General features: G+C 37.4%; 1 protein-coding gene across 5 annotated transcripts; it reads right to left on the bottom strand.

Annotated features, from left to right (window-relative positions):
- Positions 1 to 57: 57 nt before the first annotated feature.
- LOC132299087 (uncharacterized) lies at positions 58 to 25,317 on the bottom strand. Of its 5 annotated transcripts, XM_059795538.1 has the most exons (15): positions 24,715 to 24,849; positions 24,379 to 24,614; positions 23,921 to 24,047; positions 23,230 to 23,321; positions 23,105 to 23,124; positions 21,345 to 21,576; positions 21,142 to 21,237; positions 20,934 to 21,049; positions 20,743 to 20,823; positions 3,932 to 4,055; positions 3,217 to 3,266; positions 2,222 to 2,312; positions 1,597 to 1,632; positions 1,241 to 1,338; positions 58 to 444 (listed from the first exon to the last, which is right to left on the bottom strand). In XM_059795538.1, exons 3-15 carry the CDS (start codon positions 23,953 to 23,955, stop codon positions 328 to 330), a joined length of 1,188 nt encoding a protein of 395 aa, XP_059651521.1. In that variant the 5' UTR covers positions 23,956 to 24,047; positions 24,379 to 24,614; positions 24,715 to 24,849; the 3' UTR covers positions 58 to 327. The 5 variants fall into 5 exon arrangements, 4 of the variants coding, with proteins under 4 accessions (XP_059651521.1, XP_059651523.1, XP_059651520.1 ...); XM_059795540.1 differs by lacking the exon at positions 24,379 to 24,614 and having other exon boundaries at positions 24,715 to 24,816; XM_059795537.1 differs by lacking the exons at positions 23,921 to 24,047; positions 24,379 to 24,614 and having other exon boundaries at positions 21,345 to 21,564; positions 24,715 to 25,310.
- Between the last annotated feature and the right edge of the window lie 2,403 nt (positions 25,318 to 27,720).

Below are 27,720 nucleotides of genomic sequence, written 5' to 3'. Positions count from 1 at the left end.
TCTTAAAAGGAGCACAAGCATAATCATACATGCAACTCCTACCTATCAACACAATCATATATAACAGCTCATACACTTGTATTAATTGAGCTTGAGCATATTTACAATCAAATTATTCCACAAAATCTCGAATGTGAAAAAGAATACAGAGAATTCAACTTCAGTTTAAGATTAAAGGTTGCAAGGCGTGACGTTAACATGTTGAAGCTGATCCCCCCATTCTCCTTTTCCTTTTTCACCATTTGCATTGTATTTTGTTGTTCTTGCTGTCCACGGCCAAATAATTTTAGGTCGAAGACTTTGTACATGCGACAACCTTACAGGCAATTAATTAGCGCCAAACTCCCGGTTCCACTGTTCAAGCTCTTCCCACTTGCTTCTCTGCAAACTGGGTCTAATAACAGTCTTTGCCTGCTGAAAATCTCCATATCTTAACGGCCTTACCTGGAACACATATATTGAACAACCATGAGTTTTCACTCGTCGAAAGGAAAAACTTGAAACAGACCACATTGACAACACAAATGAACCAAGGCAGGTAACAGTGACCCTGTCGCTGGAGGGAGACTTCGCAAATCTGAAATCACTTCCTACCTGTGATGTGGCCCGAATTTTGTTTAGGCCCAGGTTGCGTTGCGATCTGTTCTTTTCTCACGGGTTTTGAACCCATTTTAGGACTCTCTTGTAACCAAATATATAAGGGCGTTTATGGTTTGGAGTGGGTAACGAGATAACAATGAAAACCTCAAGGAGGAGAGAGAGATAGAGAGTGCTAGGGTTTGGGGGCTCAAACTTGTAATATCCTGATGAAATCTTTCGCCGGATTTTCACCGTGGATATAGGCTTTGCCGAACCAAGTAAATCTTTGTGTTTTTTGTGTGTGGCGTGTCAAAATATCTGCCGTGATTCGTGATTTATTTTTTGGTTGTCGTAACACTAACCAACCAAATTCAACCTTTCCAGTGATTTTTTGCCTTGAAACTAATACAATGGGAGGAACAAGAAAAACTCAGCAACTCGACTACCATTATAGTAGACTGAGGTTTCCATTGCCCATCATCTCAAGGAAACATGCATGAAAGAAAACCTCATATACAAAATAAAAGCTGACTTGGAAACTTTAGCCAATCTACTTTCTTATCTACCTGACACATACTTGGACTACATCCTGGAATCTAAAACTAGACGATCAGTATTGGATTCATAAAAAGAATAACAATCACTTGCTAGCTGGTGTTACCTGATTTGCCCTAACGGTGAGAATGTTTGCACCAAGCTCCCTGATTGGCATCATTGCAGCTTCTTCACACAAGGCTTGTAGATCACTTCCAGAATACCCTATGCATTGAGAGTAACCATACAATAAATTTCTAGTTTGACAAGAACAGAATACTTTTCGAAAGTATTGACCGAGTCCCCAAGAGGCCTAACTACAGTCGCTGGTACACAGGTACAAGCTGCCATTACATGCATGAAAAAGAAAAAAGATCTGACCCCATGTGACAAAGATGATTTGCCAACTGAGTGGACTCAAACAAACATTGCCCATCTGATTAGCACTCTATTCTAAAGCCTCGCTATTGAGAATAACCTTACCTTCTGTCTCTTCCACAAGTCTTTCTAGATCTCCACCTGTTGCAGGGGATAAAAATAATTGTTACTCCATTAAAATTTGTCCTGATATTCAATGCAGTCAAAGACATGCACAAATTAGTGTGTTAAGAGTAGTGCAGTGTTATTGCCATGGAGGATTTTTCTACTCCCTTAAAAATTTTGACCTGAATTTCTAGGAAATTGAACATTGCACTTGTTTAAACTTTTACCAAGGGAATTAATACTGACAGAGAAGCTTTTTATTTTCAGAGAAATTAAAGCACAATAACTAATCATTGCAACTCATGGCACATAAAAGGAGGTAACAACTCTTTAAAGCTTTCTTCTTTTTCTAAAAAGCACTTTTTCCTTTTATTTTTCTTTAAAATTCTTCAGTGTAATGTAAACTAGACTCTACAGAAACTTCTAACATGTCTTGAGTTAAAAATTATTTTAGAACTATAAAAGCTTTTAAAAAGAAATGAGGAACAGGCTATACCTAACTGACGTACGTGAACAACTACAGGCCATCTGCTTCATGATGTAAATTAATTACTGAGTGACAATAAGGGTTCATTCAGATCAAATTGTTTTGCATCCATGTGAGATAAAATTTGAAGAGTCTTACCAGGTAGGGAAAAAGCTTGGCCCTTGAGTTTGTGCTTTAAAAGAATTCTCCTAGCCTGTGCATCTGGCAAAGGAATGTATATTCTCTTTACCTGGTTCAGATTTCAAATTAAGGAATGTCACAGAGGATAGAAAATCAATTTATAAAAGAAAATTTTGAATACATGTCAACCATAAAACCCAAGATAATGTATAATTCTAGGTAAATAGGAACCAATCCATCAGTGCTCAGGCATTTTGTCAAGTCAAGGTGTCTGTCTGCTTAGCAAATGGTTGCAACAATTGATGTTCGACTCATCAAATTATCAAAGAATCCAAATCCAAACATGCCAAATGGTTTTGATACTGTACACTATCACCCTCAATCCCAAGACTGAATGATGAATGAAACATTAGGCCATCCCTCTATTCACCTTGAACCCAATTTTTGCCACCTTTTTTGTTGATATAAGGCTAGGCCGCTAGGGGTTCCATCAGCTCTCACATGAATTCCTAGGTTCATGTTGTTTAGTAGTCATCACCAAGGGGTGCCAGTTCCACCACAATATCAGGGGCAAAGGGCATCTGAAAGTATTAGGCTTAGCATCATTTAAAGGGAAAATGATGTGAAACTCCTTCAACTCTTGCATGAATTCCTAGTTTCACATTATTTATGATCATCAATATACTACAACAGGCCAATTGGGTATCTAGCAATATTAGCTAATCAGCCTTTGTACTTTGAGAAAGAAAAAATATTTCAAAAAGGGGAGAAATGAACTATAGGTACAGAACACAGCATAATATTGCAGTTAAATAAAGGCCATATTCAATCATACCAAGCACTTCACCTATCACTATCACAATTTTCTATAAAATATTAAAAACGCATAAAACAACATTTCATTAATAACAAATTCATGAGAAATACATTCCCAGACTAAAATCAATAAGCAACTCTTTCGCTTCAAGTGTTTAAACAACTACAGAAAATCCATGTAACATACTATTACTAACCAATCTCCTCAGAACTGCATCGTCCAATTCCTGTGGCTTATTAGTTGCACCTGCATTAAAATAGCAACAGTAAAATATACAATGATGTTCATGGGTCTAGGTATTGTTGAAATGAAAGAAAAAATACATTTTTCAGAATTAAGAACAAATACATTGATCAGCATACTAGTCTGAGAAAAATGTAATTGACGATGAAAGAAGAGGACCAACTAAAGCCAAAAAGAAGATGATCAAAGAAATTTATTTCTTCGCACTTTTGTTTATATCTATCTATGCATGTGTGCAAAAATCAAGTCTGAAAGACTGAAACTACAGTAAAATTTTCCATGATACCTTAACTTTTAAACAAGAAACAGCGTGTCCTCCAAGCAGAAAGGTACCTTCATCCTTCACTAACATTCTAAAACTTCAGGTTACAAAGTTCCAAAAAAAAATAACCTTATATAAATTGATTAACATTAAGCGATTTGATAATTACTTTATATAAGTTGATTCAATTACATTGGTCAGTGGGAAAAGGATTGATAAGAATCAAATCTGACGAGCTAAAAGGAAAGGTAGAAGCATGAAGAGAACCAAGTTATGATAAAAATGACAACATCACCTATAACTAAATAGAAGATTAGGCCCTAGAGCAAAATAGCATAAAAGGATTCATGTCATAAATCCCGAAAAATTGGGTTCTGGTCTTATTAACTTGAAATATTAAACTTACCAATGACAATTACTAGATCATCAGAATTTGAAGTCACCCCATCAAACTGAACTAGAAATTCTGATTTTAATCTTCTGCTTGCATCATTCTCATTAGCTGTTCTTGTAGACATGATACTATCTATCTGTCAACAACAAAGAGGTAAGATTGTTTTAGAATTATGTGACCCTAAAGAAACACAACAGATCATGTTTTGCTTCAATAACAAGAAAAAATGTAATCAAATATCAATATCTCTGACTTAACAAAAATATAAATATATATATCAATATTTCTGTACACCTTTTAACTAGTACTACTTTCAGCCATATCAGTGCAGTGGTGTTTAGCAAAAACAATCAAAACTCAACAACAAATATAAAGGCTGACAAAAGCAGAAAATAAGGCATTGAGAATAAAGAAAAATATAAAATGTTATTGGTTTGGAAACAAATGAAAACCTCGATAATAAACCACACCACATTATTGGGGACAGCAATAAATTCAAAGTATGTCAAGTTATAGGAAACACTCGTATAAATTATTGTAAAAGATCTATTTCTTTGTTTAGAAACATCATTGCCTGAAGCAGGTAACACTAGAAGCGGGGATATCACCACAGGAAAGTAAGTTTCTGGTTACTTATCAAAACAAAAAACGTAAGTTTCTGGTTGTGCTTTAAAATATCATCACCTTAATATAAAAGAAACAATAAAACAAAAGCAATGGGCCGTGAAATTTCAAATTAAATAAGATTAGCAAGCAAAATATCCTGACTTTAAAAAAATTAAAAACATAACAAAAATAGTGTGACACACTTGGTCACCTAGTTAGAATAAAAGACAATTATCTTCGAACAAGAAAACATCAATATTCTTGCTTACAATTAACAACTGTGGTTCCTAAAAAATCTAACTGATAACATGCTTACACAAAATATATATAAATAAATAAATAAAATTCAGATACGTGTTATTAATGTAAAAAGAAAATAAAAAGCTCATTATATATCAAAATTCATCAAAATTTCTTTAATTGTAGCTCATACTGTGGCCTAAAATAATGAAATCCTTAGAGGCTGTTTGGCATCCACTTTGTTTTTGTTGTTTTTGTTTCAGGCCCGCTACAGTAGCCCAAATGAAGCCCAAAACATGTTTGGTTGGTGTTCGCGCGGTTTTTGTTCCCTACGCCGGTCGATGGACTCTTCGCGGGCGTGCCAGAGTATTTGTACAAAATACCCAAAATATGTAATTGAACACCAGCCTATCCCTTTTTCCGATGGCTGACTCTCAGGCGATTGTGTGGGAGAGAGACTAGTAAGAACTCCCAACAAGGTTCTTTTATGCCTTGTTTGTAGCAAGGACTTTTTAGAGTGTCTAAAGAAATGCAACGGCTGATGAATGTTTGAATGGATGGAATGGCCGAATGAAGACAGGCGGCAAGAACTTAATCGATCGCCGGCCGAACGTGATGGCGAGAACTTAATCAATCGCCATCAGCCAAACACAATGGCAAGAATTTAATCGATCGCCACTGAAACGTGATAGCAAGAATTTAATCAATTGCCATCAGCCAAGTAATGACAAGAATTTAATCAATTGTCACTACGATTCAATGGCAAGAATTTAATCAATTGCCATTGAATTGAAAGCCTAACTAAAATTGCGTAATTAAAATTGGCATAATTGAAATTGAAATTGAAAGAAAGTAAATGGCTGAATTGAAATAGTTGACAATGATCTAATCAATTGCCATTAAATTGAAATAAAGAAATTGATAGGAAAAAATGACGTAGAGTCAATTGAAAACATTTTTAGTTGAAATGCATGTTTTGTGGTGGTGCTGGACGAATTGGAATACGATTACAACTTTCCTATTTATAAAATTCTTTCTCAACTTATTTTCCTAACTTTTTGCTAGAAAATCTCTCATTCCTTGATTTTCTTCTCTTCGTGAATCAAACTAAGTCAAAACTCAATATATTTCTCCTTATCTTCATGGCTTGCCTTAGTAGGAAATCCTTGCTGAAACCAACTTCCTTGATTTAGTCACATATAAGTTGCCGAGATATTGCTAAAACGTTGCTAGAAAGTTGCTGAAAAGTTGCTAAGTTCTAGCAACTTCCTTTTATAAACTTGGCAGCCGTGTTCTATCCCAAGTGGCCCATCTTTTAGCGCCATGTCAAGGCCACTTGTCACAATTAGATTTGTTCACTTCATGCTGCCAACCTTCTATACATGTCTTCAAAGCTTTCCTTCTTTCATCAAACTAAACTTCCTATTTTATAGGAATTTAGTTATTGAGTTTCATCCAAACTCTAACCTTTTCCTTTTCTGTTAACATCCCATTTTAAAAAAAAGTCAAATATGAGTTGCTATATTTCAGCAACTGCCATATCATTAGGTGGCTGAAATATATCTTTCTATATTTGCTCCTAATATCTTCAAAACTGGCCGATCCATTCTTGGACATGCTCAACCCTTATCGGCTTCCCATTGGTCCACGTCGCTGCTGAGGTGGCTGCCAAGTTTTGGTGCCAACAAATGCCCCCTGAATTTCAAGGGCTTTTATCACTTATGATACGAAGCGTTTGAAATTTGAATCGGCCTAAAATTGTAATTCAAATTTAGTAATAAATCCTTTTCCCAACCACCTGCTTTAATGGTTATCTTTCCCAATTAAAGCGGCGACTACACTAATCCGCTATTACATCCAACAAGTATTTAGCTTGATGTCCTCTAATCCCTAAAATCATTCTTCTTCCCTTAAACTTTCTATCTCTGAAGCTTCTTTCTCGGCAAAATTATTCCTGACGTCTTCTATGGCTCCTAAGAAAACTAAATCAACTGATTCCACCTCTATCCCTCAACCTTCCGATCCTTCAACCCATGGCAACATCATAGAAAAATCCCTAAAAACCCTATCTCCTTACAAATACTGTCTCAATACCCTTATAGATCTTCGTACTGACTTCAAAGGCTTAGGTCCTGCTTTCCTTGACGAAGCTCCTTCATCAATCTCAACTTTCTATCCTTCGGCCGACGTTCTTCCATTCCTTCAAACCTTCCCTCCTAATGAAAATGGCAGTTTGCCACACTTTCATTTTAGAACATGGCATATTCCAAATGATGCTTGGATCAATTGGGTCGACCGGGTTGGAACTGTAAAGGGAGAAGTATGGAAGGATTGTGGCATATATGATGCCATTCAGCTAAGTAAAACTAACATCGCCCAAGACAGGGCCTTGATGATAGCAGCCATGTTTAATTGGTCGACCACCACCAACTCCTTACACTTAAAGTGTGGCATGATGGCTCCAACCATTCAAGACGTGTGCTATCTAACCGGCCTCAAACCATTTGGGATTGATGTAAGTACCTTATTGGTAGAAGAGGATTCTCCTTTCATCTTCCCTTCAAAGCAAACTGGAACCAAGTCATCTGAATCCTCTTATGGCAAATACTTAACTTCCACCATGGATCCTCGCGTCCCTGTGAATGATGCTGAGCATATTGCCTTCTTGTTGGCGTGGCTGAACAAGTTTCTTCTATGCGTACCGGCCTTTCAAGTCACAAAGGATTTCATTCATGTGGCCGTTGCTCTTTCAAGAGGTAAACACCTTGCTCTTGCCCCCTTGGTGCTTTCTCATTTATATAGAGGGATTTATGACTTGCTTACCTCCAACTTCGGACGCTATGGTGGTCCCATCTGGTTAGAACTCGGACCTGTGGTAAGGCCTTCGGCCAATGACCCATTACTTTCTGTAAGTTACGCATCAGCCGTACCTAAATCCCATTCGTTTGGAGATTGCTTCAATTTCTTTTACTCCGGTTGTGAACAGAGGACTATCAGCCAATTTCTTCCATTTTCTCATTGCTCACAAGCTCCTCGATGGCTGACTCCTCCTCAAGGAGTGTCTACCAAAAAATCAGCTGATAAGCATTCGGCCATGTGGGCTAGTTTCTTACTTCCAAAAGATCTTCACTTCAACACTGGCCCTCTAGGCACAGTAAACTCAAAAGTTGGAGTTGAGTTCTACAATCCAAACCAACTTGCTAGGCAATTTGGTCTGACTCAAATGATCCCCATGCCCCCTTATTTCTCTTTCAACAAAAACTTCCATAGGCGTGTGGTATTTCCAGATGACTCCTATGTAAAGAACATGTCCTCCCGGTTCTCAAATCTGCAAGCCGGGTTCCAATTCCAACCCTTCATCAAAAACCCAGCCTCAGATTCTAGTTTTGATCAATGGTGGTCTTCTTACATTACTTCTACAAGGACGGCTGACAGCTAGTCCCTTGTTATTAAAATATTAGAATCTTTCAAGTTCATATCTGTGGCCTTTGAAGGGGCATTCGTAATTTCCCGGGCCGTTACCCCAAAGAAGATGCCTCAAAAAGATCCTCCCAAAGATAAAAAACAAACGGCCAAGAAACTCCCTTTCTCTCAGCCAACAGATGCTCCAACAAGGACCAATAAAGAGAGAAAAGCCAAGGCCAAAGCCACTGTCAGCCTCCTCAAGGGTACAATCTTCCTTTACTTGCATATATATATATATATATATAAACTTTTAATTGAATTTCTCTTACCCCCCTTTTTTTTTTTTTTGCAGATTCAGACAGTGGAACTTTATCAGCCTCGCCTAATCTAGAAAACGTTGAGCCCCAAGATGATGAAATTTCCTCAAGCCAACCTCCTCAGCCTACAATAACTGAATCAATCATCATCCCTAATGTTCCTCCAGTTCCTCCAAAGGTAAAAGTTTTTATCTATTAACATATGAAAACAATCATATCGGCCCAATTATTAAAATTCTTGGCCGATATTGACTTCTAATTCTCGGCCACAACTATTATTGGCCGAAACAAACTTTAATAAAGCTTCCATCTCCAGGGGAAAAGAAAGAAATCAACTGCTCATGGCACTTTAAAAAGAACAAGATTGAGCAAACGTAAGAAACAGGAAGTGGAAGAAAATCTAGAAAGCCTTCATCCTACAGAAGACGTGGCCGATGACCCCGTAATTAATGTGACTGACACTCCTTCTGATCATTCCTCAGATGAAAAAGAGGTAAAGATAACTGTACTTGAAATTTCCAAACTTTTCAATTAATATGGTCCTTAATTTCTTCTCTTTTGCAGCAATCTCCTCTTCTTGACTTGGTCTATAGCCCAGTTAGAAATTTCAACCCTCTGAAGGATTTTCATGATCCCATTGAGGTGCCCTTCAATGTTCAAGTCACTCCTGCTAAAACTTCATCCCAGGGAGATAGCACAGCGGTTCAGCCAGAATTTCCTCCTCCAGAAACCAGTCATCAGCCACTCTTAGTGACAGACATAGCCGAATCATCTAAGGTATTGACTATCTCATGTCCCAAAAAAAAAAAAAACTTAAGATCTAATCTTTCCTCATTTTGTCAGGTTGTGTATGAGAAAACTCAAATTATTCCTTTACTTCCTCCACAAAAAGTTCCTGCTTCATCCCTATTGGCTTTGAGCAATTTTTTTAAGGATGTGGTGGCTTCAGTGACCGAAGAGAAAGAAAGTGAATCTTCTGGAGCCACCCCAGTCACTTCAACCAATATCCCTATACAATCCTTAGAAGAGACCAAAAAATCTTTACTTGAGATCTTGAAAAGGGATGCTGCTGATCTTCCTAATTTTGAAAGTGAACTCACAACAGTGCTTTCTACACTCAGCCAGTACCCAGACTTTCCGGTTAATCTTCAAGCCACTATTGCTACCTTTAAAGGCCAGCTACCAACTCTGACCGATGATATTTTACAAGCCAATGAAGCAATCAACCAATTCAACAAGAGTAAAAACAGGAAGGATACCCTTGCTAACCAATTGTTAATTCAAGCTTCCTCCTTTGAAAGAGTGAATACAGAGTTCATCGGCCTTGAGGAAAGAGAACATGTCCTTCAGAAAGAGATCGACCAGATCCATGCTCATAAGGCCATCTTGTCTGCTGAAGCTGCCACATTGCAGTTTGAAGCTCAAGACCTTGCTCACGAGCATGCGAATCTTCGTGGAGAATTACCCCAATTGGAAGAGTCAAAGAGGCAGGCCATGGTGGCCTTCAATCGGTCTTTAGTTATTTGGGCCGATTTCAAGGAAAAATTTGCAAACATATGAATTTTTTATATTAGCTTCCTTTTGTGGCCATCTTAGTGTATGATTTTTAAATGATGTAATCTTTTACACTTCAATGAATAAATGGCCTCTTTTGTTTCTCCAAACAAGCATCAACATTTTAGCGAGAAAAAATTTATTAAAATAGCCAAATCAGCCTAGAAAAATAGGCCGATTTTTATTACATAAAGGTACACATGGTCAGCCATAAGTACTGGCTAACACTAATTTTCCCTTTCAAAGATTGTCGGTACGTACCTATTAAGGTACTTGCCATTAATGGGATAGTCATGTAATCGACCACTGAAATACTTCAGCCTATATGCTCCTCCACTTAAGACTTGATGGACCAAGTATGGCCCTTCCCATTTTTGGGACCACTTCCCATATTTCCTATCGATTTTACCCACTGGCAAAACAACTTTCCAAACCAAATCTTCTTCAGCAAAAGACTTAGGTTTTACCCTCTTGTTGTAGATCGTCATTACTTTCTTCTTGTGAGCTATGATATGATCCAAGGCATCCCTTCTAAATTCATCCAAATCTTCCAATTCTACCAACATTGCTTGAGTATAATCAGCTGGAGTTAGATTATTTTGAAAAGCAACTCTGGCTGATTTAACCTTCATCTCCATAGGCAGAACAGCATCATAACCATAAGTTAACATGTATGGTGTAACTCCTGTGCCTGTTCTTTTTGAGTTCCTATAGGCCCATAAAGCTTCAGACAAAGTCTCATGCCACCTTCTTGGCTTATCTTTGATCATTTTTTCAATGATCTCAATTAGAATTTGTTTGAAGATTCGGCCTGGCCATTGCCTGAGCATAGTATGGCGTAGAGGCTGACATATGAATATTCATGTTGTGGCCGAATTGTAGTACCTCAGTTGCTCTAAATACTGTTGCATTGTCTGAAACAAGTGTTTCTGGAATCCCAAATCTGTGGATGATGTTTTGCTCCATGAAATTAATCACTGTTTGCTGATCAACCGCTTTGCAAGCCTTGGCCTCAACCCATTTAGTAAAATAATCTGTGGCAACAATCACCCAGTGATGGCCTTCGCTTGATGGTGGATTAATTTTACCAATAAGGTCAAGGCCCCAACCTCTGAATGGCCAAAGTTTGATTATTGGCTGTAATTCTTTTGCTGGTACATTCTGAATCGGCCCGTGTCTTTGACAAGCTTGACAACCTTTTGAGTAATCTATGCAATCTTTCCTCATTCTCGGCCAATAATATCCATACCTGCGAATCAGCCATCTCATTTTAATCCCAGCTTGGTGAGCCCCACAACTGCCCTCATGTACCTCGGCCATAACCTGAAGTGATTCCTCCTTGCTTATGCATTGTAGTAAGAGCCCATCTTCTAACCCTTTTCTGTATAGATCCCCATCTAGAAGCACAAAGTTGATCGCTTTTCTTTTAATACTTCTATCAGCCTTGATGTTTGGATTTCGAAGGAACATTATAAATGGTATCCTCCAGTCATCGTCGGCCAAATCTTCTACATCAATTGTCCAAGTATCAAACATAGTATTTCTCAATTCGGCCGATGGCAAAGATCTTCGTGTTATCTTTATCAACTGATCTTCTATTCCGGCTGGTACTCTTATTCCAGAGGCTGCTTGAGCCATGCTGTTGGCCTCCTTATTCTGCCCTCTCGGCCAGAACTTAAGTTGAACATTATCAAATTGATTAATTAATGAAGTGGCCAGAGAATGAAACGGCCTTAATTGCCAACTTAGGCACTTAAAATCTTCAGAAATTTGGCTAAGGACTAAGTTTGAATCTCCCAAAATCTTTACATCTCTAACAGCCATTTCAATTAAAATTTCCAGGTCGATTATAAGTGCTTCATATTCGGCCTGGTTATTTGAACATTTAAAATCTAAAAAGAAAGAGAATGAAGCCTTTCTGCCAGCTGGCGAAATAATAACAATACCTGCTCCTGCTCCATCAGCCGTGCTTAATCCATCAAACATCAAGATCCAAGGAGTCAAGAATATAGCTGATGACTCCAATTCATCATAAACCCATGGATCAATATCAGTTGAAGGATGATCGGCCAAAAAATCAGCCAGAACCCTTCCTTTTACTGATTTTTGTGAGACGTAGATAAAATTGAATTCCATCAAAGCCAAAGCCCACTTACCTATTCGGCCAGTAATCAATGGCCTTGATAGCATATACTTGATCACGTTAGTCTGACAAAGAATGTAAACATCAACAGGCCGCATGTATACTCTCAACTTCATGGCCGAATAGTACAAAGATAAACAAAGTTTCTCAATTGAGGAATATCTGCATTCTACATCAGTCAGTATTCTACTCAGGTAATAGACAGCCTGCTCCTTTCCATGTTCATTATCTTGTGCGAGCATACTACCTATTGATTCTTCTGCGGCCGATAAATAAAGCTTTAAAGGCCACTTCTTTCTTGGAGGCATTACAACCGGGGGGTTTGCCAAATACTCTTTTATTTTTTCAAAGGCCTTCTGATGGGACTCGTCCCAATGAAATTTCTCATGTGACTTTAATTTCACTAAAGTCGAAAAGACATGCACTCGGCCAGCATGGTTAGAAATAAATCTTCTAAGAAAACCTACCTGGCCGAGGAACCTTTGCACTTGTTTTTTGTTGGCTGGGGCCCTAGCATTTATAATAGCTTTGACCTTGTTCTGATCAACTTCAATACCTCGTTTATGTACCAAGAACCCCAAGAAATTCCCGGCTGAAACTCTAAATGCGCACTTCAATGGGTTCATTTTCAATTTGTGAATCCTCATCCTTTCAAAGGCCCTTTTCAAGTGTTCCAAATGCTGTCTCTTGGCCGATGATTTCACAACTACATCATCTATATAAATTTCCATGAATCGGCCAATCATATCATGAAAGATAGAATTCATTGCCCTTTGATAAGTAGCCCCGGCATTTTTTAGGCCAAATGGCATCACAATCCACTCAAAAGTACCAATTGACCCAGGACATCTAAAAGCCGTTTTATGAACATCTTCCTCGGCTAAATAGATTTGATTATAACCTGAATGGCCGTCCATAAAAGACAATATTTCATGCTTAGCGGCCGAATCAATAAGTTGATCGGCCACAGGCATTGGATATTCATCTTTTGGAGTGGCATTATTTAAATTGCGAAAATCCACACAAACTCTAAGTTTGCCATTCTTCTTCATTACAGGAACAACATTAGACAACCATTCAACATACCTAACTGTTCGAATAAATCCTGCCTTAAGAAGTCTTTCAATTTCTTCTTTAATTTTGAGCATTACTTCCAAAGACATCCTTCTTGGTGGTTGTTTATATGGCTGAAAATCTTTCTTGATCGGTAATCTATGTTCTACCAATTTTCTAGACAGGCCAGGCATCTCTTCATAACTCTAAGCAAAGCAATCCTTATATTCATTTAATAATTTAATCAAATCGGCCTGGAATTTGGGCTCAAGCAAAGCACTAACAAATAATGGCCGATTATCTTTTTTAGTACCAACATTTATTTCCAATAAAGGATCTTGCACCTCTGCTTTATTATCTTCCATCCTGGAAGGGGCTAACTCCAAATCTTCAAGTTGGATTGCATCCAGTTTTTCGAAACCCTCTTCAATTATATCGGCCGTGCTAGCCGATACCTCTTCATATAGTTGTTCTTCTCTGGCCAGTCTCTTCTCAGCCAGATATGCTTTCAGTCTGATGCAAGCGGCCTTGAAAGCTTGCCACTTCTTTTCTTCATTGGTTTTGTGATCCATCAGTAACATCTTCAATGTCCTTGATGGTCGACCTGAAAATATCAACTTTCGGCCGAGCTGCTTCTGACAATAATTCTTTAATATCAGCATTAATTAAATTCTTCTTCATTGTTGCCGCTGCTGGTCGTCCCATTCTGTTAATGCCAACAAATTTGATAGGTACAACAGTTTCATCATAAAGTGCAGCCTCAGCCGAATACACCCTAGCTATAAAGGGTTTGTTATCGGCCTCAACAATTTTTACCTCATTTCCGTCCCAAAAAATCAACATTTGATGCAAGGTTGATGGGATGCACATGTTAGGATGAATCCAATCTCGGCCTAAAAGGAGATTATAGGCCGCGGTTGAATCAATGATAAAGAAAGCCGTAAAGGATGTCTTACCGCCAATAGTAATTTCCAAAGGTAGAATACCTTTGGTGTTACTAGATCCTCCATTAAAACCACTGATGGCCACGTCGGTTGGAACTACATCATCCATGGTTTTACCCAATTTCTTCAAAGTAGTTGATGGAATGACATTCACCACCGAACCATTGTCAACCAAAACCCTATTGATTGGCTAACCCTCAACCCATACTTTAACATACAACGGCCTCAACTGCTGTGTCATGGACAAAGGTGGTTTTTCAAAAATAATTTTATCGGCCTCATATGGCTGATCCTGAGAGATCAATCCTATCCCGGCCGATGAACTTGTCGAATCGTTCTTAATTTCTGAAGATTCAGCCTTTTCTTCCTGCTTGGCTGACTCAACATCCCTGTTCATCGTTGGTTCTATCCTTGCTTCAAACACAGAAGGCAAAACAAATACCATGTTACAATTTACCTTATCCGGGAGAGAACCAAAACAAATTCTGTACTTGGCCGCATGCTTTGGATCCTGGTCGGGCTGATCATCTTTTTCTTCATAAAAGCATGCCTTATTCTCAAAGGATGTAACGACCTCCATGTCTTCAGCCACCACTGGTTCAATTTTCCTTTCTAGTTGATCATGGTCGATCTTGTCTTCTTTCCTTTTGAGTTCTGCATTTTTCCTTTGCATCCTCCTTTTTTGGGTACGTGTAGGAGGCTGCTTAGGAAACTTTGGGTGACTTACTCGAGTCCATCTGCCATGGTCAACCAAAGGAGGCCTAACCGTTCTTACACGGCTAGATTCTTCTCCTTTTTGAACCCATATTTCTGACTGAATTGTTGGTTTCCTTTTGAAACTAGGATAAAAATGTTGTTCTGGCAGGACTCTATCGGCCACCGATGACCGAATGATTCTCACTGCCCTCGGCCCATTTTCTCTAAATATTGATCGATTGATTTCTTCGTGATTCTGTCTAGGCTGATGGCCTAACCTTTCATGGACAGTGCGTTTTCTGGTTGATTGGAAATAGCCCCTCTTGTCTGAGTCATTCCTTCGGCCTTTGCAATTTGGACAACAACCATGGTTGATAAGGGCAATTTGAGCTTCTCTTAACTGAATTTCCAAGTCCTTAACTTTCTGCTCATCATTACTGGCCGATGAACTACCAAGAACTTTTGGTAATCTTTCCTGTCTACAATTATCAGCGGCTTTTTCAGTTGCCAGGCTGATTACATTGGTACTGACAATATTAGGAAATGGATCGCCATCGACCCCCATTACATCTGGCTTCTTTTCAGGGAATTTCAATACACCTTCATCGATAGATTTCTGCAATACATTTCTAAATACATAACAATTGTTAGTAGTATGATTCCATGAATTATGAAATTTGCAGAACTCTCTTCCTTTTAAATCATTGGTCGATGGTATATTGTATCCTTTTGGCAAAACGATTTGTTTGTCGGCCAACAAATGATCAAAAATTTGTTCTGTTTTGGCCAGATCAAACGTATAAACCTTACCAGTATCAGCCGTACCCTTCCTGGCCGATGAAGTCGATGGCTGAGTACCACTGGTGGATACATTTGGTTTTGTTAAAGCGTCACATACATAAGGTTTCTTTAGAATGACTTCGGCTAAATTAGCTTCAAAATCTTCCTCTTCAACCACATCAGTTGAATAAACTTCATAGTTGGGGTCCCTATAGTACGTACCTTTAGAGGAATTTTTTCGTTCTTTCTCCTCTTTGAGAACCAACTCATATCTGGTAGCTTTCTCGGCCAGGTCATACATGTCACGAAATGGAACTCCTTCAAACCTCTTCCGAAGTTCAAAATCAAGGCCGTTCAAAGCCAAACGAATGTACTCCTGTTCTGGAAGAGGTACACGACATCTTAATCTTGCTCTCCTGAATCTTGCAATGAATGTCTCGACCGATTCACTAGGCAATTGACTTAGCCTGGATAAATCGGCCAGAGTAGGTTCTGTCTCCGTACGGTAGAACTGATTGTGGAATAATTCCTCCATCTGTGGCCAATTAAAAACAGAGTTAGGAGGTAGACGAATATACCATGAAAAAGCTGCCCCTGTCAAAGAGTTAGGAAAAAGTCTCAATTTCAACCACGGGCTAACACTGGCCTCTCCACATTGAACCGTGAATCGGCCAATGTGTTCCACGGTCGATTGATTTCCCTCTCCACTAAAGGTTACAAAGTCAGGGGCTTTATATCCTCTAGGGAACTCAACTTGATCTACCACTTCTGGATAAGGAGTTCTATAAATTGGTCGGCCGGCACCTCTAAGTTCCAGGCCATATTCTTCTGTGAGTAAATCAGCTAATTGTCTTCTATCTAACATGACTTGAGGTGGCTGATTTAATATTGGTGGTACCTGATTAAAAACTGGCGGCTGATTAGCCGCTGGTTGATAGCAATTCGGCCAATCATGTGGCTGATTAGCCATATTCTGCCCCCCGAGCCCTACCTATGGCGGCACATGAGTATACAGTGGGTTCGGTGGCCTCCACCTGATCTGATTGCCCCCCGAGTTCAAAGGCATCCGAGCAGGGTTTGGTAGAATTACCTGTGGCTGCGAACCTACTACTGGTGGCTGATTAGAACCTGCCAACGTAGGCTGATGATAGCTTTCTGTCCAGGTGAGTAGCGTATGAACCGGCTGACTTGATGTTGTACCTGGTTGGAGTGTCACTACTGGCGGCCATGGCTGTGATGATTCAATGGCCCTCTCTGGCCGAGCAGCTTGTGATAGATTCGGCTGAGAAGCCGATTCCTGATTGTTGGAGCTGCTAGCTTGAGTCGGCTTGTTCAAAATAAAGGCTGAGAGTTGGTACATATTTTCATGCAAGTCGTTGTAGCGTGCTCCCATCCTTCCCATTGCATCTACCAAGGAGCTAACCTGTGCTTGAAGAACGGCTAACTCATCAGTAGGACCTGCTGCAGAGTTCTCAGCCTGTACTGGCTGATCGCCTTCCTCCAAATCTTCATCAGTAGCCACGGCCTTAGAATTTTTTGTGAGCCGCGGCATATTTGCCTCTTTTATAACACTCTAGTAGTAGTCCCACCGGGCGTGCCAAAACGTGTTCGCGCGGTTTTTGTTCCCTACGCCGGTCGATGGACTCTTCGCGGGCGTGCCAGAGTATTTGTACAAAATACCCAAAATATGTAATTGAACACCAGCCTATCCCTTTTTCCGATGGCTGACTCTCAGGCGATTGTGTGGGAGAGAGACTAGTAAGAACTCCCAGCAAGGTTCTTTTATGCCTTGTTTGTAGCAAGGACTTTTTAGAGTGTCTAAAGAAATGCAACGGCTGATGAATGTTTGAATGGATGGAATGGCCGAGTGAAGACAGGCGGCAAGAACTTAATCAATCGCCGGCCGAACGTGATGGCGAGAACTTAATCAATCGCCATCAGCCAAACACAATGGCAAGAATTTAATCGATCGCCACTGAAACGTGATAGCAAGAATTTAATCAATTGCCATCAGCCAAGTAATGACAAGAATTTAATCAATTGTCACTACGATTCAATGGCAAGAATTTAATCAATTGCCATTGAATTGAAAGCCTAACTAAAATTGCGTAATTAAAATTGGCATAATTGAAATTGAAATTGAAAGAAAGTAAATGGCTGAATTGAAATAGTTGACAATGATCTAATCAATTGCCATTAAATTGAAATAAAGAAATTGATAGGAAAAAATGACGTAGAGTCAATTGAAAACATTTTTAGTTGAAATGCATGTTTTGTGGTGGTGCTGGACGAATTGGAATACGATTACAACTTTCCTATTTATAAAATTCTTTCTCAACTTATTTTCCTAACTTTTTGCTAGAAAATCTCTCATTCCTTGATTTTCTTCTCTTCGTGAATCAAACTAAGTCAAAACTCAATATATTTCTCCTTATCTTCATGGCTTGCCTTAGTAGGAAATCCTTGCTGAAACCAACTTCCTTGATTTAGTCACATATAAGTTGCCGAGATATTGCTAAAACGTTGCTAGAAAGTTGCTGAAAAGTTGCTAAGTTCTAGCAACTTCCTTTTATAAACTTGGCAGCCGTGTTCTATCCCAAGTGGCCCATCTTTTAGCGCCATGTCAAGGCCACTTGTCACAATTAGATTTGTTCACTTCATGCTGCCAATCTTCTATACATGTCTTCAAAGCTTTCCTTCTTTCATCAAACTAAACTTCCTATTTTATAGGAATTTAGTTATTGAGTTTCATCCAAACTCTAACCTTTTCCTTTTCTGTTAACATCCCATTTTAAAAAAAAGTCAAATATGAGTTGCTATATTTTAGCAACTGCCATATCATTAGGTGGCTGAAATATATCTTTCTATATTTGCTCCTAATATCTTCAAAACTGGCCGATCCATTCTTGGACATGCTCAACCCTTATCGGCTTCCCATTGGTCCACGTCGCTGCTGAGGTGGCTGCCAAGTTTTGGTGCCAACAGTTGGTTATGTTTTGTTTTGCACAGTTGTAAAACATTTCAATAAAATGGCCTAAAACTTGAAACACCAAGATGGTGTTTTATCTTGTTTCAGCACTGTTTGCCTATAAAATTCACTGCAACGAAGGAAACAGCCGGCCTAACTTAAAACATACTTGCTTCAGGTATACAAACATTTTAGGTCATTTTGGGCAAATTTTCTCTCTCTTCTCCCAATACTCTCTTTGCGATTCAAGGGCGATTTCAGAAAATTCATCACCACTGATCCAAGTTAAGCCCTCAATTTGCTGGATTTGATCAAATACAACAGCTATCGAAGCTTGGATTTGTTGGATTCAAACTTGAAACACATACAACACAGATCACACAAAACCAAACCAGTATCGTCTTCATCTTCTTCCTTTCAACCAGTTCAAACCAAACCCAGATCACACAAAACCAAACCAGTATAATAACTCCACAAAACCCAAACACAGCACAAACCAAACCAAACCCAGAACAATGGAGTCTTCATCTTCTTCCTTTCAACCAGTATCGTCTATCCATCTCGCGTTGGCGGCCTTGTTCAGAGCGTTGGTAATGGCGGTCTCCGCCTTCTACATCCACAAGCGCAGCATCGACCAAGCTCTCGAACGCCTCATCAAAATCCGCCGCCAATCCCCTCCCTCCACCGCCGCCGCCGATCATTTCACCTCAGATGACGAGGAACACGAAGATCGCGATGGGGATAAGGCTGACCTTTTTTTTTTTTTTTTTTTTCACTTTCAGTTTTAATTTTTATTTTTGGCAACAGTTGTACTGACTAAACGGGTTTTGCATGTTTCTGTTTTCAACATTTTCACAGCAAAACATCGTTCCCAAACGTGCTTTTGATTTTTTTACAAAACACTCCTACAACAAAAACATTGTTTCTGTTTTAGCCAAAAACAAAACGCCTATAACAAAGCGCATGCCAAACGGACCCTTAGAGTTGAAAACATCCAATCTTAAGAGCACTTCCCTGTAAAGTATGGAACTGACCTAAACCATGTCTCTGTGTCTATATATGTACCATAAATTTGCAACTGATAATTTTAATACAAAATTATACACACTCAAGTAAGATGATATTATGAAAGTATCTATAGACTTCAAAATAATCAACTTGCAATATAGAATCTTTTAGACCCTTTTCAGTTTCATTTTGATATTACAACTACATGGATTTAGGACATACTTCTCGGGCATTACACAGTGGCCTAGTCGGTAGAGTGCCCATCTCCCTGAGCGGGTGTGCCCGTGTTCAAGTCCCCCCTCCCTCTAGTTTGCCAGAAAAAAAAAAAAAAAAAAAAAAGGACCAACTTCTCTCCCAATGAACATATTCCAAAGTTGAGTTGGGCCTCTAGGTTTCCTTTTGAAACTGCTCTCTGGCAGTCTCTGGCACTCAATATGTTTACACCCACATCTAGACACCTTTTTGCCTGTTAAAAAAATGTGATAAACCTAATAAAAATTGTACAATATTAAATTTTAATGTTCCATAAGCACAAGTGTGCAACCAAGCAATTCCTTCCCATTAAATTTTAACCATAGCTCCTGCTATTAAAATTCTACTTCTGAAAGGGTTCTAACTATACAGCTTATCTATTTCTCAGCATTAGTTAACCAGTCCCTTCATGGAAGTAAGCTTGAGAAATTGCTATCAAATTATATCTAATAGCAAAATACTATAAAATTCCATTTTGGATCATAAAACTCCTCGTTTCTTAAGCTGAGAGAAGTATGTGATATGATAACATCAGAACAATTAAACATCATACATCCTCAAAAAGTTGTCAGACAAGATATTTTATTACAGAATTTTTAACTTCTAGGTTCTCCACACAATCAAATACAGATGAAGAACCGGTGTAAGCCTTCAAATTTTAATTGTGGTAATAATGGCACAAAATCAAAATTCTCAGACCATGTGCTCATTCTTTCTTTGTCAAAAAGGCGAGCTACTTTTACATGCAAGCAGTAGCATACAGAAAGGCAGAACTAAGTCACTAACACATCAGGCAGGAAAAGAACGGTCTTCAAGAAAAAAACATCACAATAATGTTTGAAGAGAGAATAGCGTACTTCATCCATGAAAATTACAGATGGCTGCCTTGATATAGCAATCGTGAAGAGAGTCCGGACAAGTTTCTCACCCTCCCCCACCTATTTAGTAAAGGCGAAACTGATAAGAATTGCAATTGTCAAGGGACATAAGAAAATGAAAACCTTTACCAGCATAAATTTGATAAGGAAGACATTTGACAGAGATGTACCCATTTTGACGTTAGGGAAGAAGCAGAAACGTTAAAAAATGTAGCCTCTGACTCTGAGGCGACTGCTTTGGCAAGCATAGTCTTCCCAGTGCCAGGTGGACCAAAAAGAAGCAAACCTGAAACATAAAATCCAGGAGTCTTTTCACGAATAAAGGTCTAATACAATAAAAACAAAGCTCTTCGAAAATAACATTTTCCAGGACATTACCTCTAGCTGGTTTTCGAAGGCCGGTAAACAGGTCTTTTCTTTTAGTTGGAAGGATTACCATTTCCAGTAAAGCTTGTTTTGCTTTTTCAAGGCCAGCTGCAAACAAATTATGACCAGTAAATTGTAGCTTTTTTTAAGTGAAAAATGGCAAATGAAAGGAACTGTAATAATATACAAAAGAAAGCATTTTTGTAGTTTCTAACCAATATCTTCCCATTTAACAGAAGGACTTCTGTCCACGATCACAGAGTTTATCATTTCCTCCAATTTTGCATCATAACCAGTACCAGATTCTTGCACAGGTTTCGAGCTTACGACTTTGTTAGTCTGATTCCTTGCAACTGAACCAGAACTACGAGAACTAGAAGCCTTCTGTAATGCATCTTTTCTAGAGTTAGACACATTTGATGGAACTGCGGCAGTCTGAGTTGTGTTCTGCAAAGAATGCAGTTTACATGAATCAATCAATGCTATACTGCCCAAGAATATGAAGAAACACTAAAGAAACCCTTAAAAGAAAAAAGAAAAAATAACAAAACAAACAAACAAACAATATCGAGACAAGATTATGATGGACACCGTGAGGAGTTCCGCACCTACATCAGCCGTAGGCTTAGGGACATTTTCTTAGGGTTATTTTAGTATTTATTGGGTATTTTCTTTTCATGGTTTGCCTATAAAAAGCTGCACATAACATAATATATATATATATATATATATATATATATATATTTTGGGAATATTGATTATTGTGATTTTCAGATTTCTTTTTCCATTCTTCATCACCTTTGTTCTTGGATTTCCTCAATGCCTGTGTCTGTTAGCCTATTTATTTATTCTCTTTTCTCACTCCCTTCGTCTGTCTTCTCGCCTCTTCTTCTAACCCTGCATCATCACCATCTATCTCCTCATCCCCTGTTTTCTTTCTGGTCTCATTACGTTCTTCATCAGTTTAGAATAGGAGCATTTTGGTCCTACATCACATTATTAGCTTAAAAAAAAAAACTACAAGGGGAGAAAAAGGTAGGAAAAGTCCCTGTAAGTTTATCTGATGCAACAATGCCTGTCAAATCATATATGATTTTCAATTCAAGGGAAAATGTGGCTAATTCCATGCATTTCAGACTGTAGAATCTAAAATTCGGATTAATTTAACTTAACAAGATACTGTGAGCAATTCCTAAAAAAACTCATAAATATCAGTCCATGAAGATAGCTCCACAGTGCGGATTCCTTCAACGAGCATGATACACTTATATGTTCCGGTATCCATAACAAGTGTTTGAAGAAGTCTCCAAAGATGACTATCACTTAACAAAAGAATATTATATGAGTGCTAATCAGAAATTAGATATTAAAAAAAATTAAACGCACACTTGCATGTCAGGAACTGGTAGGTTCACACAATAAAATACACAATATTAAGGTCATCTTCATGTTTTATGAGAAATTTGGTCTTGTCACACTTATCTGCACTTTCATCAGCAAAACATATTAAAGCATTTGTTTTCAATAACAATATTGGACTTGCTGAGGAAACAAAAATGACTTAAGCTCCAGTATGCTCCTCTAAGCAACTAAGATTAACATAAGGATAAGCATTCAAGGTTTCCCATTGAAAATTTATAAACTCTTCCTTATGTGGCAAGAAATATGTAATTTAAGTTAAATGAAAAAGGTCCACCAAAAACGTCAAAAATAGAGGATACTTGATGATAATAAACACAGCTAATTATCAAATGACTATCTTTCCATCATGGAAGCGAAGGATGCCAAAATTTCTGGGTCATGTCTCTATAAATCAATATACTATTTTACATCAAATTATATAAGGTCTATTACTATCTCTAGAGTTAAGGAAAAATATACTGTGATAAATTAGAACTGATTGCATCAGCTAATCAGTGATGCATAGTCTTTATAAAAGAAAATAATATTCCACTCACTTACTTAGTCTCCATACCTTGTTTATCGGCATGCCACCTGGAGGGAGGAAAAAGAAGGAACAAAGAATATATAAGCAGTCTCCTCTAACCCACACAGAAAAATAATTATGGAAATTAAGTGGCAAGATGATCAGATATAAACCTGTTCGCCGACTTAAAGTTTCAAGTCTCTCTGAAACTTGGCCCTGCCATTTTGATATCTTTTGACGATAAGATTTCACCTTCTCTCTTTCACTGAAAAAAAGGGGCAAAAAAAACATTTAGTTGCCGCAGGAAGTTACAAGAAGACTATGTTCATGCACCATTTGGTAGGAAAAAAAAGACAGCATCATTGCTTGAAAGGTTACAAGAAGACTATGTTCATGCACCATTTGGTAGGAAAAAAAAGACAGCATCATTGCTTGAAAGGTTAATCATATGTAAAAGAGAACTAAATTTCAACCAAGATTTCCCAACTCCATATTGCTGATCATTACAATTTTTAACGGGAAAACAATTTCATCACCAGGGGCTCTTTTCAAGCTTCTTATAACAAAACTGGCAGAAAGATCAATCCTAGTTATTTTTTTTTAGCATTTTAGTTTCATTGAAGATGCCACCATGCTAATTTCCAAAAAATAAAAAATAAAAAATAAAAATGATACCAAAATGCTAAGTTACAGACTAGTGTGGATGTGAGAGAGAATGAAAAATTAGTCAAAATAAATAAATAAAGAAATGAACCATTAAATAAACACTTCCCAACAAAAACTTTCCCTCGCAATTAGCAACTCTGTTAGGCAATATGATCAATCGCAGAATGTGAGAAAGGGAGATTGATTAAGACGGCTTACACCAAATTACGCAGAGCTGGCATGGGTTTAACCATTGGTCATTGGATCAATTTCCCCACAATGTGACGGCTTCACATGACCGGAGCTGTTTTGTGGGGATGCCCAGATCTCCTAGAATTTATATTACCTTCATAATGGATAACCGGGCAATTATTATAACAAGTCATTATGTAACTTTGTACTAGTGAGCTTGTAAAAAACGGATGCAAAATTTCTTCTCGAGCTAAAGAAAGATTTAGATACTTGTATGATGAACATAATGGAATATTACAATGGTATAAAGAGAGAGTAAGCTTCTGCATATAACTAAGAAGGCTTTGTTACTCGAGTATAATGAAAAGGGTACTAGGATTTGAAAGTTGGTATTCTAGTCCAACTGCATTGGGTGCTAGATGACAATTAATTATGAAGTTCAATTGTAAAATCCAATACTTCAAATAATAATTAACTTGGAGTACCTTGCACTAAGTTCAAGAATGTGGCAGCAGCTGCTGCAAAGTTCTGTCTCTAAATGTTTAGACATAATGTAAATTAGCTCGAAAAAGTTTGCAATCAAGCTTCAATTCCACGTTTCTCTAAGAGATTGAATATCATCTTCACCAAATCAACAAGTAAACATCTATTGATTCAAAGTTTGATAGAGGATGCATCCCAATTTATGATTCCCAGCCTTACTGAAAACTGATTACCAAGCCTATTATATCAAATATAAGGATCAACAACAACAAAAATTGCCTAAGGCCAGAAGGCCTATTAAATCAAATATAAGGATCAATAATGTAAATTAACCGTACCTAGAGCTGATGTATGAAGGTACAGTGGTGGAGCTGGCCTCGATCAATATGCGTTGAGCGTTCTGGTAATGCACAATCGCATCATCAACCAAAACCCATTCTTCAGCCCTAACGGCCTTCGCGATCTCGTCTTTGGCCAAATCGAAGTACCCTTTGAGCTTGTATGCAACCCTTTCGTTAGAAACTGAATTCCCAGCGACGTCATCCATTGTTCGATTACCGGAAGAATTAGGGTTTTGCTGAGAATCGTAGGAAGAAGACGAATTGGAGAACACCGAGCCCAATGAGTCGACAAGTCCTCTGAAGAAACTCATCTCTGCTCGAATTTATTGACCAACATATTGGTCAAGTTAGAGAGAGAATCTTTAGAAAATTGCCTAAAGTCTGACATAAATTGTGAAACAATTTATCTAGCAAATTATGTAACAAAACGATTAATAAAGTGCAGAGAGAGAGAGAGAGAGAGTTGAAAAAGCTAGGAATTGTGATACTGATTCTGTCCTTGCTTATTTATTTTTCAGTGTTGTTTATTTTAGAAATATTCATTTAATCCTTTTTAAATTTTAAATTTTCTTTTTTGGGAAAGTTTTGATATCCTTTTTTATTTTATTCATTTTTTTTTTTAAGAAATGCTCTTAATTTATTTTTTATAATATAATAATATATTCTATATTATAGTTTTTGAACTATTTTCTTTTTTATCATTTTATTAAACATGCAAAAAAATAATAAACCAAGAGATAAACCTACCATCCTTATTATCCTCAACTGTCCTTTAAAATTCAGTTATAACTATAAGTTTGAAATATTCACTGAAATTCTTGGACTTAGAATTAGGAAGATGTTTTTTTTTTTTTTTTTTAATGTATATATTAATACTTTTGTCTGGATATTAATTAATTTTTTCCTAAATTCCATTTAAATTTGGTGAATACAATCAAAATTATAAAGAGTCACAAAATTATGCTGTCAAAATTTGGATAAAGAATTGAAAAGAATTTGAAAATGAGACGATCAGATTTCATTAATTTTGCATTTATGAAAGAATAGAACTTTGTATATTTATAAAGTTAGGACTGGAAGTTGGACCTCCTCCATATCGGTCTCCAGAGGAAACTTTTTGGAGAGAATGCTTTTTTATATCTATTTCTTTTTATTCCCCGAGCAATTAGCTTCACAGTTTTAGGGTCAAATACGTTTCGGCACTTTTTGTTCTCGGGAGTATAGCAGCGTTGATCAAGATAAGAGAAGTTAATCATCCAAATCTCGCTTTTGAACCACATTCTTGACTTAAATAGTATTTGTGTTGTGGGATCGATACACGTGCTCGAAGAAAGAAAAAAAAGTTACAGCACTTTTTAGACAAGTAACATTTTATCTTCATGATTTATAGGTCTTTACCGCTGTGATGATGAAAGATTCAATATCTTTTAAATCGAGAATGCAACATATTACACTAGAAGTAAGTCACGTATTACATTTTGTAACATTCATGCAACATATTATATCGAGTTACAATGTTATAATACCATTAAATCAGTAATCCAACACCATATTATTGTTATTGTGTCTTTTTGATGTTGTTACATTTTCGATTTAATTGGATGGAATAGTAAATGACCAAATGTGTATAGGGAGAATATGGTTCCTTGTGCCAAAACGACCCAACCTTGTCAGCCGAATTTACAGATCCACATACATTGAATTTAAGTTAATAAAACAAGTTAGTTTGCCCTTAGAGGGATGCTCACAGTGAAATCAATACCGTTGAAAGCTAGTGACAGTGAAACCAAATACTCTTGAACGCTCGGCTTTAATGCCCAGTCCACCAAGAGAAGACTGGTTCCGATTCTTACCCATTTGGGTGTGTTTTCAATTTCAAAGGTGTTGAAAACATAAGATGACAATGAGTTAGCCAAAGTTGCAGTAGTACAACTATCATTTACTAAATAATAATATCAAGACTATCTTGTTTGTGTACAAATTTTATAAAGGTAAAAGGGTAAAAAAAAAAAAAAAAAATTTGTAATTTTTAAAATGTGTAAATAACACTTCTCATGTTCAAATTTTACTCCTATAATATGAGCAAATAAGGACTTCTGACGCCAAATAAAGGCTTCTCATATTTTTTAATACCAAGACTACTCCCTCATTTCTATATATAATATCTATAATACTCTTATTTAATTATTTCTCTTTCTATGAATACTCTATCTTGAGACATTTTCTGTCTCCTCATTTCTATTTAAAATTATGACATTTTATAAGCATGACTTTGGCAAATGTATCATTGAATTGGTATCAAACATCTTTAGAGTGCAGACCTGGCATGACCTCAATTAATCGCATTATTGTACGGATAACTCTGATAATAATTTAATTCAATAAACTAGACATGTACGTGAAGCTTTTTACTCCCAACACCTAACTTATCCATCTAATTAGATATAGGAATTTCTCCATCATAAAACAAGCAGTCCCTTAATAATAATTACCAAGTTAAAAGAGAATAAATGCACTTTTTATTGTGATAGTATTACATGCCAAGTACCTGAAAATCTATTATATTTCTATGCAAGTTTTACCAAAAAAGGATTAGGTTATTTTGGAAAATACATTCAACCAACTCCAATCTTTTTACCCATTAACATCTTAGAAGATTTCACAAAACCGTTATTACTTAGTTTTCGACTTTTCGGAAATATATTAGCTGATGAATTAGTAATTGTTATTCCTGTTTTTTTAGTACCTTCAGTACTTCCCATACCTGTCATGTTTCTTGGATTATTTACAAGTGGTATTCAAGCTCAAAATTATCAACAAATACTAATATTATCAACTAATTAGAATGCTTCATTATTAGACCATGGTATTTGATTCGTCAAATACATCATTATTGTATACTCTTTCATATATATGGCGCAACCCAACTTTCTTTTTGACCTTTTTTTTTAATCGAAATACCTAAGCAATAAGTGTGATACCCATCGGATCCGAAACATGGGT

Source organism: Cornus florida, unplaced genomic scaffold (genome assembly GCF_030987335.1).
Source record: "Cornus florida cultivar Cherokee Brave unplaced genomic scaffold, ASM3098733v1 CherokeeBrave_3.0.0_Hap2_Chr03, whole genome shotgun sequence".
Taxonomy (NCBI): Eukaryota; Viridiplantae; Streptophyta; class Magnoliopsida; order Cornales; family Cornaceae; genus Cornus; species Cornus florida.
Note: the sequence above shows the minus strand (reverse complement) of the source record. Positions and strands in the feature narration are given on the sequence as shown.

Coding starts and splice junctions, on each gene's coding strand:
- LOC132299087 (XM_059795536.1), bottom strand. CDS start 25,028: ATGAGTTTCTTCAGAGGACTTGTCGACTCATTGGGCTCGGTGTTCTCC. Junction 1,633..2,221: donor CCAAGCTTTTTCCCTACCTG/GTAAGACTCTTC, acceptor CCCCTGCAACAG/GTGGAGATCTAGAAAGACTT. Junction 445..1,240: donor TCACCGTTAGGGCAAATCAG/GTAACACCAGCT, acceptor TATGTGTTCCAG/GTAAGGCCGTTAAGATATGG.